General features: G+C 58.7%; 2 protein-coding genes across 3 annotated transcripts; one reads left to right on the forward strand and one right to left on the reverse strand.

Annotated features, from left to right (window-relative positions):
* Window positions 1–724: 724 nt before the first annotated feature.
* LOC101444044 (enoyl-CoA delta isomerase 1, mitochondrial-like) lies at window positions 725–11,227 on the forward strand. 2 transcript variants are annotated; one of them, XM_071211445.1, is made up of 7 exons: window positions 725–852; window positions 5,225–5,371; window positions 7,262–7,389; window positions 9,123–9,269; window positions 9,883–10,004; window positions 10,085–10,263; window positions 10,950–11,227. In XM_071211445.1, the coding sequence occupies exons 3-7, from the start codon at window positions 7,273–7,275 to the stop codon at window positions 11,114–11,116; spliced, it is 732 nt and encodes a 243-aa protein (XP_071067546.1). In that variant the 5' UTR covers window positions 725–852; window positions 5,225–5,371; window positions 7,262–7,272; the 3' UTR covers window positions 11,117–11,227. The 2 variants fall into 2 exon arrangements, with proteins under 2 accessions (XP_071067546.1, XP_012385079.2); XM_012529625.3 differs by lacking the exon at window positions 5,225–5,371 and having other exon boundaries at window positions 765–852.
* A 58-nt stretch (window positions 11,228–11,285) lies between these two features.
* Window positions 11,286–13,677, reverse strand: LOC111761802 (deoxyribonuclease-1-like 2). Its single transcript, XM_058286619.2, has 7 exons — window positions 13,528–13,677; window positions 13,342–13,430; window positions 13,167–13,250; window positions 12,986–13,086; window positions 12,577–12,689; window positions 12,235–12,486; window positions 11,286–11,932 (listed from the first exon to the last, which is right to left on the reverse strand). The coding sequence occupies exons 1-7, from the start codon at window positions 13,669–13,671 to the stop codon at window positions 11,879–11,881; spliced, it is 837 nt and encodes a 278-aa protein (XP_058142602.1). The 5' UTR covers window positions 13,672–13,677; the 3' UTR covers window positions 11,286–11,878.
* Window positions 13,678–15,764: the final 2,087 nt, after the last annotated feature.

The following is a 15,764-nucleotide window of genomic DNA, read 5'->3' on the forward strand; positions in this document are numbered from 1 at the left end:
GTGCCTCTTTCTTGCTCTTGGCCCCTACCCCCCATACCCTTTTCTCAAGCTTTGGCTGGGAAAGAAGGAAACGTGCAATGTTTCTAGTGCCTGACTATCTGAAAACAGAATTTCGGTTTCATTTCTGCAGCCACCCCTCCAGACTGCCCCATTTATATGGTTAGCACACCATCCAAAGTGTTTTGTGCCCCCAGAAAGCACTGGACATGCTTCCAGCCTTCTAGAACAAGCCGTTCCGCCAGCGAACACTGCCACAGCCCTGGTGCGCTCAGGGCCAGACGCTGTGCCGCTTCCCCCTGCTCACAGCTGGGTCTTGTCTTGGATGTTCTTTCGGGGTGCGTACCCTTGGAGAAGCACCACCGTGTGCCCCTCAGCCAGCAGAGCTGAGGCTGCTGGCCAGCGCTCCTGTGCTGTTCCACCACTCGTCTCCCAGGCCTCCCCAAGGGACTGCGCTGGAGCTCACACCGGGGGCCTGCGAGGGCTGTGCTGGGGTTGGGGACAGGAAGCTTCTGCTCAAGTGCGGGGCTGCCGGGGCTCTTGTGAACACTCGCAGAGCAGCTAACAGACCTCAGCCAGCGGGTGGACCTCCACGGGCGGCACGTCCAGGTCCTGCGCGTGTCCTTTCACTTTAACTGGGGGAGCCTGTCTGTGCTCCGGGGCTGCTGCGGTCAGTGCCCGGTCAGTGCCGGGTCAGTGCCCGCTGGGAGGCGGGAGCAGCGGTTCAAGCCCGCCTCTCGCCCCCACCTGGCCTTGAGGATGCCTCACTGAACCCGCCCAGTCCCCCGGCGCTGCCTGGGAGACTCAAGATGGCCGCAGGACTGCTCGGCCGGGCACGCTCTCTGCTCCGTCCAGGTGCGGGGTCCTGGGGCTGCAGGTGGTGGGGGCCGGGCGGGCCCAGGGACGGCGGGCTCACGGCTCTGTGTTGCTGTCCACAGGGGCCGTGCTCCGGGGCACAGCTTTTGGGCACCCGGAGGCACTGGGCAGCGGGATTGGTGCACGGTGCTGGGCAAGGCAGCGGGTGCTGGTGCAGAAGGACGCGGGCGGGTGCAGGCAGGGATGGAAGAGGGGAAGGGATGGGGGCAGGGGCTCAGGCGCGGTGCTGAGAGAAAGTGGCTCCTCGCCCTCAGCTTGGTACAGAATTCTCAACAGGTATTTGGGAAAGTTGCCTGCTAAGGAGATCCTGGCCCCTGGCTCCCCACTCTAGAGCCAAGCCTTGCGGGGTCTGGCAGCAAGCCGGCCTGCTCCCCAAGCAGGGCTGCAGCCTCCTAGCACCACACCCCCTCCACCCCCTTGCCTGCGCCTTTGGCTCAGGTCTATTCACTTCTCTGAGGCAAGGGCTGAGTACAAGTCTGGAAAAAACCTGAAGAAAGGTCATTTCTATGGCCTATTTGAATATATATAAAACATCCAAAAAACATTTATATAAATATAGGCAAAATAATGGTTATTTGCCAAGATGCTTACCCACCCCACCATATAAGAACTTGATAAATTCACTGGCTTAGAGGGATAGAAAGTCGAGTTTGGGGACAGAAAAATGGACCTGATTCTGTTCCTACTACCAGAGAAAAGCCCTGTGAAATTCAAATACTAAGATCCATGTAGGCCAAACTGCAAGAAAAGGGAGTCTTTCAATAAATGGTGTTGGGGCCACTGGACCTCCATGTTACTCAAAATGGATCACAGACCTTAAACACAAGAGTTAAAACTATAAAACTCTTAAAACATGTGACCCTGGATTTGACAATAAATTCTTAAATAAGACACCAAAAGCACGAACAATAAAAGCTAAGTAAATAAATACGATTTCATCAAAATTTTAAAACTTCCAAACCCTGGGAAGTGGATGTGGCTCAACTGATAGTGTCTGCCTACCGCATGGGAGTTCAGGGTTCAGTACCCACGACCTTCTGGCTCACGTGATGAGCTGGCCCACTTGCAAGGAGTGCCGTGCCACACAGGGAAGCCCCCGCAGAAGGGTGGCCCCCGCTCCAAGGCATGGGCAAGGAGAGCCGCCCCGCATGAAACCACAGCCTGTCCAGGAGTGGTGCCGCAGCAAGATGACTCAACAAAAAGACAGATCCCCAGTGCCGCCTGACAAGAATACAAGTGGACACAGAAGAACACACAGTATGGACACAGAGAGCAGATAATGGGTGTGTGGGGGGGGAGAAATAAATCATTAAAAGAAAACAAACTTCAAAACAACAAAGTGACAGTATCGAGAAAATGAAATTGGAAACGCTTCTGCACTGTTGGCAGGAATGTAAAATGGTATGGCCACTGCCAAACTTTTTTGCCTCAAGAAGTTTAACCATAGAATTACCTTATTACCTGCCAGTTCTACTCCTAGGTATGTACAAAAGGACTGAAACCAGGTACTCAAACAGATTCTTGTACACCGTGTTCACGGCAGCACGACTCAAGAGAACTGAAAGGTAGAAGGAGCCCAAGTGTGCATCTACAGAGGAATGATAAACACAAAGTAGAACATTAACTGGCCATAAAAAGCAAGGAAGTTTGGGTGCATACGTCAACATGGATGAACCGTGATGACATGCTGAGTTGGAAGCTTCCAGGTTGTTTTTCGTGTACTTGGTGCCCAGTGGCCTTGCCCTCTCAAGCTCACACCCCCCTCTGCCTGGCACCATGAGCCTCCACCTATTTGGAGGAAAAACCCCTTGAGCGGAGTCCAGTGGGAAAAGAATCAGCCCCTTGCTGTTCTAGTGCGTTTCTGTCTCAAGAAAAGCTGAGCAGGCTCTGCACCACGATGCTCTCTGGGGAAGGAAAAGGAAGCCTGCTGCTGTCCCCCATCGGGACCTCAGGCCTTTCATGGCTAAGATGCCACCGTGTGGCTCCACCACAGTCTCTTGCTCCAGTCGTCTGCAGACACGTGGGTTGCTTCTACCTTTTGGCCGTTGTGAATAATGCTGCGCCGAATGTTGGTAGAGTATGAGACCTGCTTTCAGTTCTTCCGGAATTTTCATTCCAACAGCAACAGGCAGGGCTTCCAATTTCCCCGTGTCCTCTCCAGCACTTGTTATTGTCTGTCTTTTGGGTTCCAGCCACCCCAGTAGGGGTGTATTCCTGTTTATTTTAAATTTTCTTTATGAGGAAACAGACTTGGCCAGTGGTTAGGGCGTCTGTCTACCACATGGGAGTTCCGCGGTTCAAACCCCGGGCCTCCTTGACCCGTGTGGAGCTGGCCCATGCGCAGTGCTGATGTGCACAAGGGGTGCCGTGCCACGCAGGGGTGTCCCCTGCATAGGGGAGCCCCACGCGCAAGGAGTGTGCCCCGTACGGAGAGCCACCTAGCGCGAAAGAGAGTGCAGCCTGCTCAGGAATGGCGCTGCCCACACTTCCCGTGCAGCTGACGACAACAGAAGCAGACAAAGAAACAAGACTCAGCAAATAGACAAGAGAGAACAGACACCTGGGGGAGGGGAGGGGATTAAATAAATTTAAAAAAATAATATCTTAAAAAAAAAAAAGATGAAAAATCTGTCTTTAAAAAAAATAAATTTTCTTTATGGTTCACAGGAAAGAAAAGGCTCAGTTTTAAATGTTAAAAATGCACAAATCTGCAATAGTGACTGCAGCATCTACTCCTGACTCAAAAAGGTTGAGGTCACCATTGCAGATGCTTAAGTCAACTATTGTAATAAATATTATCAATTTAAAAAAAAAATAGCACAAATGATTTTGTTAAAATTAAATCAAATGTATTTTAAAAAATAAAGTTAGCCTAGGCCAGAATGCTTTTTTTTTTTGAGGTACCAGAACCTTGTCTGTGGGAAGCTAGCCCTCAGTCACTGAGCCTTTTGGCTTCCCTGAGCTAGTTCCCCTGTTTGTTCTGCTTTTTGTATTTGTTTTCTTCAGGAGGCACCAGGAATTGAACTTCTGGCCTTCCCATGTGGGAGGCAAGAGCTCAACCACTTCAGCCACATCCACTCCCTTCTTTTTTGATACATTTTTAAAATTTATTTATTTTTATTTATTTCCCCTTCTTCCCGGTCCCAGTCCCCCCGCCCCCGCCGTTTTCTGCTCTCTGTGTCTATTCGCTGTGTGTTCTCTGTGTCTGCCTGCATTCTTGTCAGCAGCAACGGGAATCTGTCTCTGTTGTATCGTCTTGCTGCGTCAACTCTCCGTGTGTGCGGTACAACCCGTGGGCTTTCTTCACTCAAGGTGGCTCTCTTTCCAGGGTGCACTCCTTACAGGTGGGGCTCCCGTATGCGGGGGACACCCCTGCATGGCAGGGCACTCCTTTCCCACATCAGCACTGCACGTGGACCAGCTTACCACATGGGTCAGGAGGCCCTGGGTTTGAACCCTGGACCTCCCATGTGGTAGGTGGACACCCTATCCATTGGCCCAAATCCGCTTCCCTTGATACGTATTAATAAAGTACACAATCCATCCAAAATGTGCTATCAGTGGTATTTGGTATAATCACATGCATTCATCACTTCATCGTTATTACAGCATTTTCATTATTCCAGAAATAGTAGTAGTAAACAAAAAGCAAAGAAAATGTCTCTACCTTAATACTCTCTCTCTGCCTCCCCTGCCATCACAGCTGCTCTGCCGTTTCCGCCTCGCTAATGTGTTTATATTTCTACAAGTGGAGTCAACCAATATGTAGTGCCTTTCTTGTCTCCTCTGTGACAGCTTTCAGGGGTTGCACCGTGCCTGGCTGTCTCCATCACCCACACTCCCTAGAGCTTCTCTGGAACCCAAGAGAATCTTCCTGGGGTTGTCGACAGCAGGCGGCCCAGCCCGGGCAGAGGCGGGAGGGCTGCTGGCGCGGTCGGGCGCAGTGAGGCGTAGGCAGGGGCTCCGGGTGAGGACAGGGTGAGGGGCAGGCTGAGGGGGAAGTGGGGCCCAGCACACAGGGCCGGGGCCAGGGCTGAGGGACGTGGAGTGACGGCATCTGTGCAGAAGTCACCTTCTCTTTCCTAGCGCTGATGGGGCGTGCGCCCGGGTGCCCTGCTCTGCCCGTGGCCAGGTCTCGGGCCCGGGGCTTTGTGGAACGGCCGTCCACAGTGGACGTGGAGGGCGCACTGGTCCTGCCTCTAGCCTCGGTGCATCTGTGCGGCTGTCCCCCCAGCCACCTGGAGAGCCTCCCTGTGCGCCCCCGGTGCCCCCCAGGAGGCCAGGGGCACGCAGCCGCCGGCCCGCGTCTCCACCCCTCCTGTGCCTGCAGCCCCTCCCTCCCTGTCCTCAGACCCACTAGCTGTCCCAAGAGCACCAGTGACAAGATCCCGGGTAGTCAGTGGGAGGCCAAAAGGAGAACGGAGCTAGGACCGTTGTCACTGAAGAGGGAAGGAAATTTTCTGAAGTCTCTGCAGTGCGCCCGACAAGCCGACATCAGGTACTGCCCGCTGGGAGCTCAAAGCGTGTCGTGTATGTGGCCTCCGTCCTCCGCTGTAGGGACCTGTGGGCGAGGCTCTGGGCGAGCCGCAGCCCCACTTCCCCCGGAATCCGGGCATGCAGTCGCCTTCCCAAAGAAACTTTATTTTTCATAACGTTGAAGTACAAAACATAGATGACCATTTTTAATTCCACACAAATTTTTAACCACAGAACGTCTATAAGAATCATAGCTTTTATAAATACAACCAAGTTTTTTTGTTTTTTACCTTTATTTTGTACATTTAATAATTGAAAATATAAACAAAAACTAAAAAGAAAACATAGCTGAATAAAAAATACATTTTCTTTTTTTTTTTTTTTTTTAATTTTATTTTTTATTGACTTTGTAATAATATTACATTAAAAATATATATGTGAGGTCCCATTCAACCCCACCCCCACCCCCCCTCTCCCCCCCCCCCCAACAACACTCGTTCCCATCATCATGACACATCCATTGGATTTGGTAAGTACATCTTTGGGCACCTCTGCACCTCATATACATTGGTTCACATCATGGCCCATACTCTCCTCTATTCCATCATGTAGGCCCTGTGAGGATTTACAATGTCCGGTGATTACCTCTGAAGCACCATCCAGGGCAGCTCCATGTCCCGAAGACGCCTCCACCTCTCATCTCTTCCTGCCTTTCCCCATACCCTTTGTCCATTATGTCCACTTTTCCCAATCCAATGCCACCTCTTCTATGTGGACACTGGATTGGTTGTGTCCATTGCACCTTTATGTCAAGAGGAGGCTCAGATTCCACCTGGATGCTGGATGCAATCCTCCCATTTTCAGTTGTAATCACTCTAGGCTCCATGGTGTGGTGGTTGTCCTTCTTCACCTCCATCTTAGCTGAGTGTGGTAAGTCCAATAAATCAGATTGTAGGTGCTGGAGTCTGTTGAGGCTCAGGATCTGGCTATCACATTGTCAGTCCAGAGATTCAAATCCCCTAAATATATCTTAAACCCCAACATTAACTGCACCTCCAGCACATTAGCATGAAAGTCTTATGAAGGGAGATCCCATCTGAGTCCAGATTCATCACACATAAACACCATTTCCAAAGAGGGGCCATCTGCCCTGGTAAAAAAATACATTTTCAATTAAATGTACGGGGTACCTATGATTTTTTTTAATCATATAATATGCTAGACAATATTTTAAGATTTATTTTTCCCATACCCACCCTGCCCCGCTGTTTTTGTTTTCGTTTTTGTTTTTTTCTGTCTGTGTCCATTCGCTGTGTGATCTTCTGTATCTATTTCTCTTTTCTGTCTTCTCATCTTTCTCCTCTAGGAATCACAGGGATTCGATCCTGGGACCTCTGATGTGGAGAGCGGTTTCCTATCAATTGCACCACCTCAGTTCCTGGTCTCTGCTAAACTTTGCTTTGACTCTCTCCTTCATCTCTTTTGTCAAGTCATCATCTTGCTGTGTGACTCGCTTCGTTGGGCACTGGCTCACCACGTGGGTGCTGTCTCCGCCCAGGCACACTTTCTCTTCCTCTTTTCTCACCACTTGGCCCAGGAATCAAATCTGGGTCCTCCCATATGATAGGCAGAAGCCTTATCACTTGAGCCAAGTCAGGTTCCCTTACACCATGTATTTACAACCAAGTTTTGTATCTCAAAAATATCTGAACTCAAATACATTAATCTTTAAAAAAAACAAACCCACCAGGTAGTGCACTGAAAACGAGCAGGGCCGGTGGGAACTTGGCAGCGTTAGCAATGTCACTGTAAATCTGGAGTGATTCTGCAGTTTATCAAAAAAAGGGGGAGCTTCCCGCAGCCACGGCGACAGTCCGATGCTGCAGGTAACCTGTTTTCCATCTTAAATTAGGGGTGGCTGTGATGAAACTGAAGAACCCCCCTGTGAACCTTCTCAGCCTGGAGCTGCTGACGGAGTTTGTCATCAGCCTGGAGAAGCTGGAGAACGACAAGGACGTCCGCGGCGTCGTCATCACCTCGGTAGGGTTGGCTCCCCTGGCCCCCACACCCTCCCATGCCCGGTTGCCAAGTCTCTGGTCAAACAGTAAGCCTCGGTCAAAGTCCCAAACCAGATCACCTAAAACTAGCTGGCACCTGCCGCCAAGGCCGCGCGGGAAACCAGAGCCCTTCCGGGAGGGTCTTAGGCAACCCAGGGCAGGCTTGTCCTCGTGCCTCAGGCAGAACGGCCTCGGGGCAGAGCAGTCCCGCTGGGGGACCACCAGCCTGTCCCCTGGCCGGGCCCCGTCCTCCCCACTCCACGCAGGCTGTCAGAACACAAGCCAGGGAGAGCCACGCTCTGCAGGGCTGGCGAAGGAGGGCGCGGGCAGAGGCGGCGGCTTCCCGGGGTGCGCTCCCTGCAGGGCCCCGGGGTCTCGCGAGTCGCACCACCAGTTCACTTGCAGCCTGCGGTCGCCCTGCCCTCTGGCGGCCTGGAGGCCTGGCCCAGAGGGCCACTATTTTCCTCACCATTCTTGAGGGGCTCCTTGGCCAGCCCCCGGCGCTGGCAGACACTGCTAGTGTGCCCGCGAGCGCAGTGTCGTCGTCAGGGTGGGCTGGGGTGGCCTGCAGAGGCCCTCGGAGGCCGGGCAGCTTTCTCATGCCCCAGGGCTGCAGGGCCGGGATCAGCACTTCCACTGCTTCCCTCTGGCGACATCAGGTCACGCCCGGGCCAGGCGCTGTACCTGGAACGCCCAGAGCGAGAAACAAGCAAAATGGCCCGTGTTGGGTCGGGAAGGCCACGTGGGGCCACCTTCAGGCTAGAAGCAACAGTGTCCCCAGAGCCAAGTGCCACCCCCATCACAGATGGGGACAGTGGGGCTTTGCTGCTGTCCAAGGCCCAGGGTCGGGGGCCCCCACGGAGGACGTGCGCCCCCTCCCGCGGCGGCTGCTGGCCCAGCTCCGAGAGCCTGGCACCCTGCCGGAATCAGCGGGTGCCCAGAGGGTCAGGGCAGATGGCAGCTGCAGAGCCAAGCTCCCTTCACCCCGCGCCCTGTAGAAGAGATTGTGTTTACCCCAGTGTCCCCAGGGCAGAACGGCTACCCATGGGGGCACGGTGGGGAGCTGGTGACACTTACCCTGGGGAGCTTTCTGACAGTTTGGCTGAGACAGCCTGGCGACTGTGCCCCTTGGCTAATTTCTGAAAATCCTCCATCTAGGATGTCAGGCTTGACATCATATCGTTCTCCAAATGCCAGAGGGCTGCGTGTGGCCCAGGACAGGCCCTCGGGGGCAGGGGGAGCCACTGAGAACTGTGGCCCGGCCTGCAGGGGGCCTAGCAGGCGTATCTGCATTCTGTTCGGGGCGCCTCCTGCGTACATAGCCCCAGCCCCCCCACAGCGGATGGCAGGAGACAGGTGGTGTGTGTGGGCAGAGCACATGCCCACTGGGGGCCGCTGGGCCCTGGCCCCGCCCCCGTCCGGAGGGGACCTCTGCCCTTCCCCTCGCGTGCGCTGCCCACTCGCCCAATGCCTGGCGGGTGGAGTGCTTTGGGTGCTGTCTGTTTTGTTGTTTGAGGGTGTCAGAGGCTCCTGGAAGGAACAAGGTTGAGGGAAAATTGGAAAAGCTGGAGGCTTCTCCAGCCCGTGGCTGGCTTGAAGGGAAAGGCGGATGCAAAAGTAGAGGGAGCCTGAGGGCCAGGGAGCCTGGGCTGTGTCCTGGAGCCTCCTGCCCGCTGTGCTGCCCGGCTGCCCCCTCACCTGCTTCCCCGCGCCCAGGACTGCCCCGGCATCTTCTCCGCCGGCGTGGACCTGACGGAGATGTGCGGAAGGACGCCGGCCCACTACGCCGAGTACTGGAAGGCGCTGCAGGAGCTGTGGCTGCACCTCTACCTGTCCAGCCTGGTGCTGGTGGCCGCCATCAACGTGAGCGCCCTCCGACCCGCCTCACGGGCGCCAGCCGGGGGTCTCTGGGAGGGGAAGGGGCCATCAGGGACCCTTAGACCTTGACAGGAGAGCCTGCCCTTACGTGCTGAGGGCACGGACCTGGGACTCCCTCTTGCTGGGGAGGGGAATGGCTGGAAGGGGGGGACGGCGCGGGGCGTGTGACCAGGGGGCCACGGGCTGATGAGAGCCAGCTGGAAACAGCCCTTGGGCTGGACCCTCGGGGGCCTGGCAGGGTGGGGCGGAGGCCAGAGCTGCAGAGGGGCAGCTGAGGGCCATCACCATGGGAGGGCAGGGCAACCCGAGGGTGCAAGAGGCCCGCAGGATTCCAAGGCTGCTGGCCACCCTCACCTCCCCTCGGGGCCCCTACGACGGGAGAGGACTCTAATGCCCGGGGGACATTTCAGCCCTGCCAGGAGCCCGAGAACCCCGAGGGGCCGAGTGGGGTGTGGCTGTCACCGCCTTCCCCAGCCCCTCGCACTCAGCCCTCGGGGGGAGGGGCCAGGGCGCCCCAGAGCTCGCGCCCACCTGCGGGGTGCCTGGGGCTCCCAGGGAAGCCCGCTCGCGCACCAGCCGGCGTCCTGCTCCTCTGCAGGGAACCAGCCCTGCCGGAGGCTGCCTGGTAGCCCTCACCTGCGACCACCGGGTCATGGCCGACAACCCCAAGTACCGCATCGGGCTCAATGAGACCCAGCTGGGAATTGTCGCCCCCTTCTGGTAAGGCCGGGTCTCTACCTGGCCTGTCCCAGCCCCATCCCAGCAGCTGGTGCCCAGGTGAGCAGGTGCCCGTGCCACAGGCTTAAAGACATGCTGGTGAACACCATTGGGCACCGGGCCACGGAGCGCGCACTGCAGCTGGGGCTGCTCTTCCCGCCGGTGGAGGCCCTCCAGGTGGGCATGGTGGACCAGGTGGTGCCCGAGGACCAGGTGCAGGCCAGCGCCCTCTCGGCAGCGGCCCGCTGGATGGCCATCCCAGGTGAGGGGCACGGCCCAGCTGGGGTGGGCTGGCATCTTCCCCCTCTCCACCCGGCGCTGCCAGTGAGACCAGGATGTTCTCCCGCTTACTGCTGTGCCAAAAGTCATCCCTGGACCTGCACAGACCTGTTCCCGGTGGTAGCAATGGGACGGGCTGTTCGTCTTTAGAGGTTAGCCAATTAGGCTAATTACGACATTGACCAGGGCCACAAGGATATGGGGCTTTGCAGCCACACGGGCCGTCACAGCCACCCGGCTCCACCAGAGAGGCTACGTGAGCGTCTGGGCAGGTGTCTGCGTGCCAGTGAAACGTAACCGATGGCACTGCAGTTTCCACATGTTGCACAGTATTTGGATTTTGTTGTCAACCACTTAAAAATGCATAGCCCGTTCTTAGTTCACCTGTCATAGAGAACTAAGAACAGGTGTGTGAGTCCCCAGAGAGACCCAGGGCTCGACGCCGCACACCTGCTCGTTGTGCTGTCAAGACTATTTCACGGCATGGAGAACAATCTCAGCATGAAGCTGAGTGAAAATAACAGGCTAAGAAGCCGGGTTTTACCCCTTCCCTGGGCAGTGGGGCACAGGTGACTTTAGTTTTCTTCTGCCTCCCTGTGTTTTTTAAGTTTCCCAGCAGAGCGCTTGTTGGCTCGGCAAGCTGGCTCTCAGCATGCCCGTTCTCTGCAGACCACGCTCGCCAGCTGACCAAGGACGTGATGCGGAAGCCGACCGCGGAGCGCCTGCTGAGGCAGCGGGAGGCCTACATCCAGAACTTCGTGGACTTCATCTCCAGGGCCCCCATGCAGAAGGCCCTTCAGCTGTACTTGGAGAAGCTGAAGCAGAGGAAGGCTTGAGGGCCCAGCTGCCCCCACGGCAGACCCAGCCCTTGGAGGGCCTTTGGGTTCCTTGCGGTCCCCGGGTGTCAAAGCCCGTCTTCCTCCAGTTAAAAGTAACTTCAGCTCTTGGCTTTGCGAGTTTTCTTACTGAAAGGTCCTGTTCTTTCCCGGCCCGCGGCCACCATGCCTGCACGTGCGCCTCTGCAGCGGGTGGGGGCGGGCAAGGGGCCGCCGTGCTGTCGCAAGGCTCCACTGAGCGTGCTCTCCCAGAGGAGATTTAGGAATACAGTCCCGGGTCAGGTCACTGGCCTCTGACTGCCTCTGGGAGTGGGGGAGCCTGGAGCTGCAGGACCGGGGAGGAGGGGCAGGAGCCAGGACCTGTATCAGGTGGTGAAGGATGGGAGGGGTCCCGGGAGTGTAGTGGGGGGGGGCCATAGCAGGGAGAGCAGGACGGGTGTCACCTGTAGTGGGGGGCGTGGGACTGGGAGGTGGGAGTCGGCACTGGATTGGGCACGGGAGCCGCAGGGCAGGTGTGGGGAGAAGGGCACAGGGCCCCTGCTGTGCCTCACGTGGCAGTGCCCGCCCTGCTGCCCGCCGGCCCCCAGGACTCGGCTCTCCCACTTCCCAGAGGCTGTCACCGTTTCCTGCCTGAGCCGCCTCCCTGATTCCCGGCCAGTCAGAAATGGGCAAGCCAGGCCAGCCTGTCGCAAGGGCTGGAGCCACGGAGGCCTGTCCCCAGGGCCGAGTCTGCACGCACAGTCCTGGGCAGGCCCGGAGCTGTCAGCCGGACTTGAGGGTCACCTCCACAGGGAAATGGTCGCTGATGGCCAGAGCCTGGACAGAGAGGGGTGGGAGCCTCAGGCCACCTTCAAAGACTGTCCCCACCCACCCCTACCCGGGGCCCACGGGGTGCCTGCAAGCCACTGCACCTGGGGGCGGGGCTAGTGCTGCTCGCGTGGAGGAGCCGGCGCGCCCGCGTGGGGCTGGGGCCCAGCAGTGGCCGCGCGCTGCCCTTCTGCCTCCCCCAGCTCCGGAGTGAACCTCTAGGGGGCCTGTGCCCTAGACGCTCGACGGGCCCGGCGGCCAGCCCGCGTCCCCAGCCCGCGCCCCCAGCCGGCAGCCCCGGGCCCACTCGCCTGGGCCTGGTCCAGGCCGAACTCCTCCTGGAAGTCGCGCACGGCCGCCGACCCGGGCTTCAGGCTCCGCCGCAGGCGCGCGCCGCACGCCACGATGCGGTCGTAGGCGCAGTCCGAGGCGCCCACCGTGGTGTCGGCGCCGTCGGGGATGAGCCAGCGGAAGAGCTCGCTGCTGCGCAGGCGGATGCCCGGCCAGTCCTGCGCCCGCACGTAGCTGCAGTCGGCGTTGAAGTCGCCCAGGAACAGGATGTCCTGCGGGCGCCGCGGGGCGGTCAGTGCGCGGGGCCGGGGACCCCGAGGGCGAGCGCGCGGGGCGGGGCGCGGGGGGGGGCGGGCTCTTACGTCGGTGCCCCACTTGTCGATCACGTCCAGGTACACGTCGTAGAGAGCGTCGATCTCCGCCACGGCGTCGTGCGGCGCGGCGTGCAGGGGGACCAGCACGAGCTGCTGGGCGGCTGCGGGCGGGGGGCGGTCAGAGGCCCCGAAGGGGCCTGCGGGGAGGGGCGGGGCCTCGGGGGAGGGGCGGGGCCTGCGGGAGGGGAGGGCAGGGCGGGAGCGGCCGGGAGGGGGGGAGGGCCGGGCCTGCGGCGAGGGGAGGGTCCTGCTGCGAGGGGCGGGGCCTGCGGGAGGGGAGGGGAGGGCAGGGCGGGAGCGGCAGGGAGGGGAGGGGAGGGCCGGGCCTGAGGCGAGGGGAGGGTCCTGCTGCGAGGGGCGGGGCCTGCGGGAGGGGAAGGGGCGGGGTCTGCCTCACCGGAGCCTGAGGCCGAGAACTTGACCACGAAAGGCTCACGGCTGAAGGCGTCCTCGGCGTCCGCGTACTGGTACGTGTCCACGACCGACACCGCGTCCTTCCTGGGGACAGAGGGCGGTGGTCGCGCTGGGTCGGCCTCTTGCGGCCCTGCGCACTCCCTTTCCGCGGCCCCGCCCCTCACCTGTAGATGAACAGGTACATTTCCTTGTACAGGTCCCGACCTAGGGGCTCGCTGCTCACGAAGCTGTACTCGTGCGGGGACACGCTGCGGAGACACGGGCCGGCGCAGGGTCACCGCACGGGGCCAGGCCCGCGATCGCGCCCCGGCTCGCGCTGCGCCGCCCCGCCCGCCACACCTGTTGATCTGCTCCAGGAGCGCGGCCACGGCGCTCAGGTCGGGGTCCCGCACCTCCTGCACCAGCGCGATGTCGTAGCCAGCCAGGATCTGGGGGCGGCCGGCAGGTGCGGGTCACGAGGGCCGCTTCGCCCAGCCGCGCCCCCGCCCCCACCCCCACCCCCGCCCCGCCCCTGCCGGGCCTCACCTGCGCGATGACGCCGCCGCAGGCCGCATCCGACACTTTGCTGTCCCCGAAGCACTGGATGTTGAAGGCTCCGATGCGCAGCGCCGCGGCACCCGCCACCCCCAGTGCCCAGAGCGTGGCCAGCAGGGCGCGGGGCCCGCCCATGGCGCGGAGGGCCGGCCTGGGGCAGGAGCGACCTCCGACCCTCTCACCCCGACCCCGGGGACACTGGCGCAGCTATGTCAGCTGCAGGGTGTGTGGCCTGCAAGGGCGCGACCTCCGCCTGGGCTCTCCTCACCTCCCTAGTACGTTGCACCAGGCCCTCGACCCACGGCCGTCCTCCCACTCCGCGGGGAAACTGAGGCCCAAGCAGAGGGACTGCATTTCCAGAGACCACACAACCCCTGCTCAGCTCAGCCCGACCCTCCCATCTTGTGAAATACTGGCTTTCGGGCCAATATTCAACCCTGCCGACCTTCTGATGCTTTGAGGTGGGGTAGGGGCAGTATTGGGGGCCTCGCCCTTTGGATCTCGACAGTTTCATCCCTGTTGGGAAAAGGAGGAGCAGGCAGTAGTTAAAGTAGCGAAGCTGAAGATGAGGTCCTAGGAGCTGCTCTGGTCTCTCTCCTTAGCGGTAAAGTGATGTGGCCTCCCCAGGCGGAGGCCCAGGTTCCCGTAGGGGTGCAGAGGGGAGGAAGTTGGGGTCCGAGGAACAGCAGAGGGGAGTTGATTCCCTGGGCAGAGGCCAGTGTTTGGCGTCCCTTGCTAGCGGTGATGAGCTGGACATCGTACAGCCCTCCGGAAGGGAGGAGAGTCTGCAGTTGGGCCTTGGGTCTCGGGAGAGGCCTGTCTGTGCCCTAAGGCTCCGTATCAGTCCCCTTAAAGGAGATGTGTTGGCGGGGAGCAACTGCTTCCTTGGTGCAGGGCTTCCTTCGGGGTGCTGAAATGTTTTGGCACTAGATGGGTGGCTGCATGGTGTGTGAATGTACACAGTGCCAGTAACTGTGCGACTTTACAATGGTTATGTGTTGTGAGTTTAAAATTGTATTTTAAAAAGATGAGAGTAGTACCATTCTTCACGTTGGTAAGTGCACCCGCTGTGGTTTTTCACGAGTATCAGAGAGGAAACTAAAATGTGCAGAGGAACAGAGGAGAGCGCTTTCCTGCCTCCTTGTCGTCCATTGTTCCTGAAAGAAGGCAGCTTTAACCCTGGGTCCCGGGGTGCTTAGCTGCTTCCTGAAGGGTCTTGCTTCTTCGTGTCTGACAGTGTTCCCTTCTGTCCCCCAGGTCCCGCTCTCCTAGGCGCAGGTCTCCTGTGCGCCGGCGATCCCGGTCCCCAGGCCGCCGCCGCCACAGAAGCCGCTCCAGCTCCAACTCCTCGCGATAAAGCAGGGCCGGCCGCAGAAACTCCACCCCTGAAACTTCCACCCCATCCCACTTCAGTTTTGTCACTGTTCTAGCCAAAGGAGACGGGTAGGAAAGGAAATCCCCGGCCCAGGGCAGGCTTCTAAGGCAGTGGTTTCCTCTGGAGGGAGTCTGGCCTGCAGAAGTGTAGGTTTGGGGGTGCGCCTTCTAGGTTCTGGCGAGAACGCTCCCCGTTGCCCACTTCCAGAGAGCGTCCGTCCAGAGGCAGAGCCAGCGGCCACCGCAGGCGCAGCCGCAGGGTGTTGGCGCTGCCTCCGCCTCGGCCACTTCTCCTTTCCCCAAATGGCGTGGGCCTGTGGTGGCCTGGCCGTGCCCCTCGCGGGTCCTCCAGGAACACGGGCGCACACCTGTGCAGCTGCCCTTCCTGGTGGCCCCGCCCGCAGTCCCTGTGCTTCAAGTGGCTCCCCAACCCCATGGGCCCGAACACCCCAGGAAGAGCCCCTGTCGCCCTGCATTAGTTGGTGGGAACGTTTCCTTCCGTGTGCTCACACACAGCCCCCCTCCTCTGAAATCTGCGATCAGCTGGAGAACCAGCTGGGCAGCTTGTCACGGAGCCACTGCGGCCATTGGTCCTGGCGGTCTTGCAGGTTAACTTTGCAGAGTATACATTGCTTTTTTGGCTTTCATTGTACAGTCAGTACTATAAAGTTTGTTTTGATTTTTGTAACTTTGTAGCATTTTAGAGGTAGTTGCGTTTGTACTTTGTTGTGTAGAATGAAACACTTGTACTGAATAAACCTAAGGTTAGAAAGCAAGTGCGGTTTTAGTGGGTTCAGTGCCTCTTTCTTGCTCTTGGCCCCTCCCCCATACCCTTTTCTCAAGCTTTGGCTGGG

This window comes from Dasypus novemcinctus, chromosome 23 (assembly GCF_030445035.2).
Source record: "Dasypus novemcinctus isolate mDasNov1 chromosome 23, mDasNov1.1.hap2, whole genome shotgun sequence".
Taxonomy (NCBI): domain Eukaryota; kingdom Metazoa; phylum Chordata; class Mammalia; order Cingulata; family Dasypodidae; genus Dasypus; species Dasypus novemcinctus.

What these genes read in the sequence shown, in the direction of transcription:
- LOC111761802 (XM_058286619.2), bottom strand. Translation starts at nt 13,671, where the DNA reads ATGGGCGGGCCCCGCGCCCTGCTGGCCACGCTCTGGGCACTGGGGGTG. An exon ending in TCGACAAGTGGGGCACCGAC is followed by an intron (nt 12,487 to 12,576) that starts GTAAGAGCCCGC and finishes CGGCGCCCGCAG; the next exon opens with GACATCCTGTTCCTGGGCGA. An exon ending in TCGGCCTGGACCAGGCCCAG is followed by an intron (nt 11,933 to 12,234) that starts GCGAGTGGGCCC and finishes CTCTCTGTCCAG; the next exon opens with GCTCTGGCCATCAGCGACCA.
- LOC101444044 (XM_012529625.3), top strand. Translation starts at nt 807, where the DNA reads ATGGCCGCAGGACTGCTCGGCCGGGCACGCTCTCTGCTCCGTCCAG. An exon ending in TGCTGGTGGCCGCCATCAAC is followed by an intron (nt 9,270 to 9,882) that starts GTGAGCGCCCTC and finishes GCTCCTCTGCAG; the next exon opens with GGAACCAGCCCTGCCGGAGG. An exon ending in GGAATTGTCGCCCCCTTCTG is followed by an intron (nt 10,005 to 10,084) that starts GTAAGGCCGGGT and finishes CCCGTGCCACAG; the next exon opens with GCTTAAAGACATGCTGGTGA.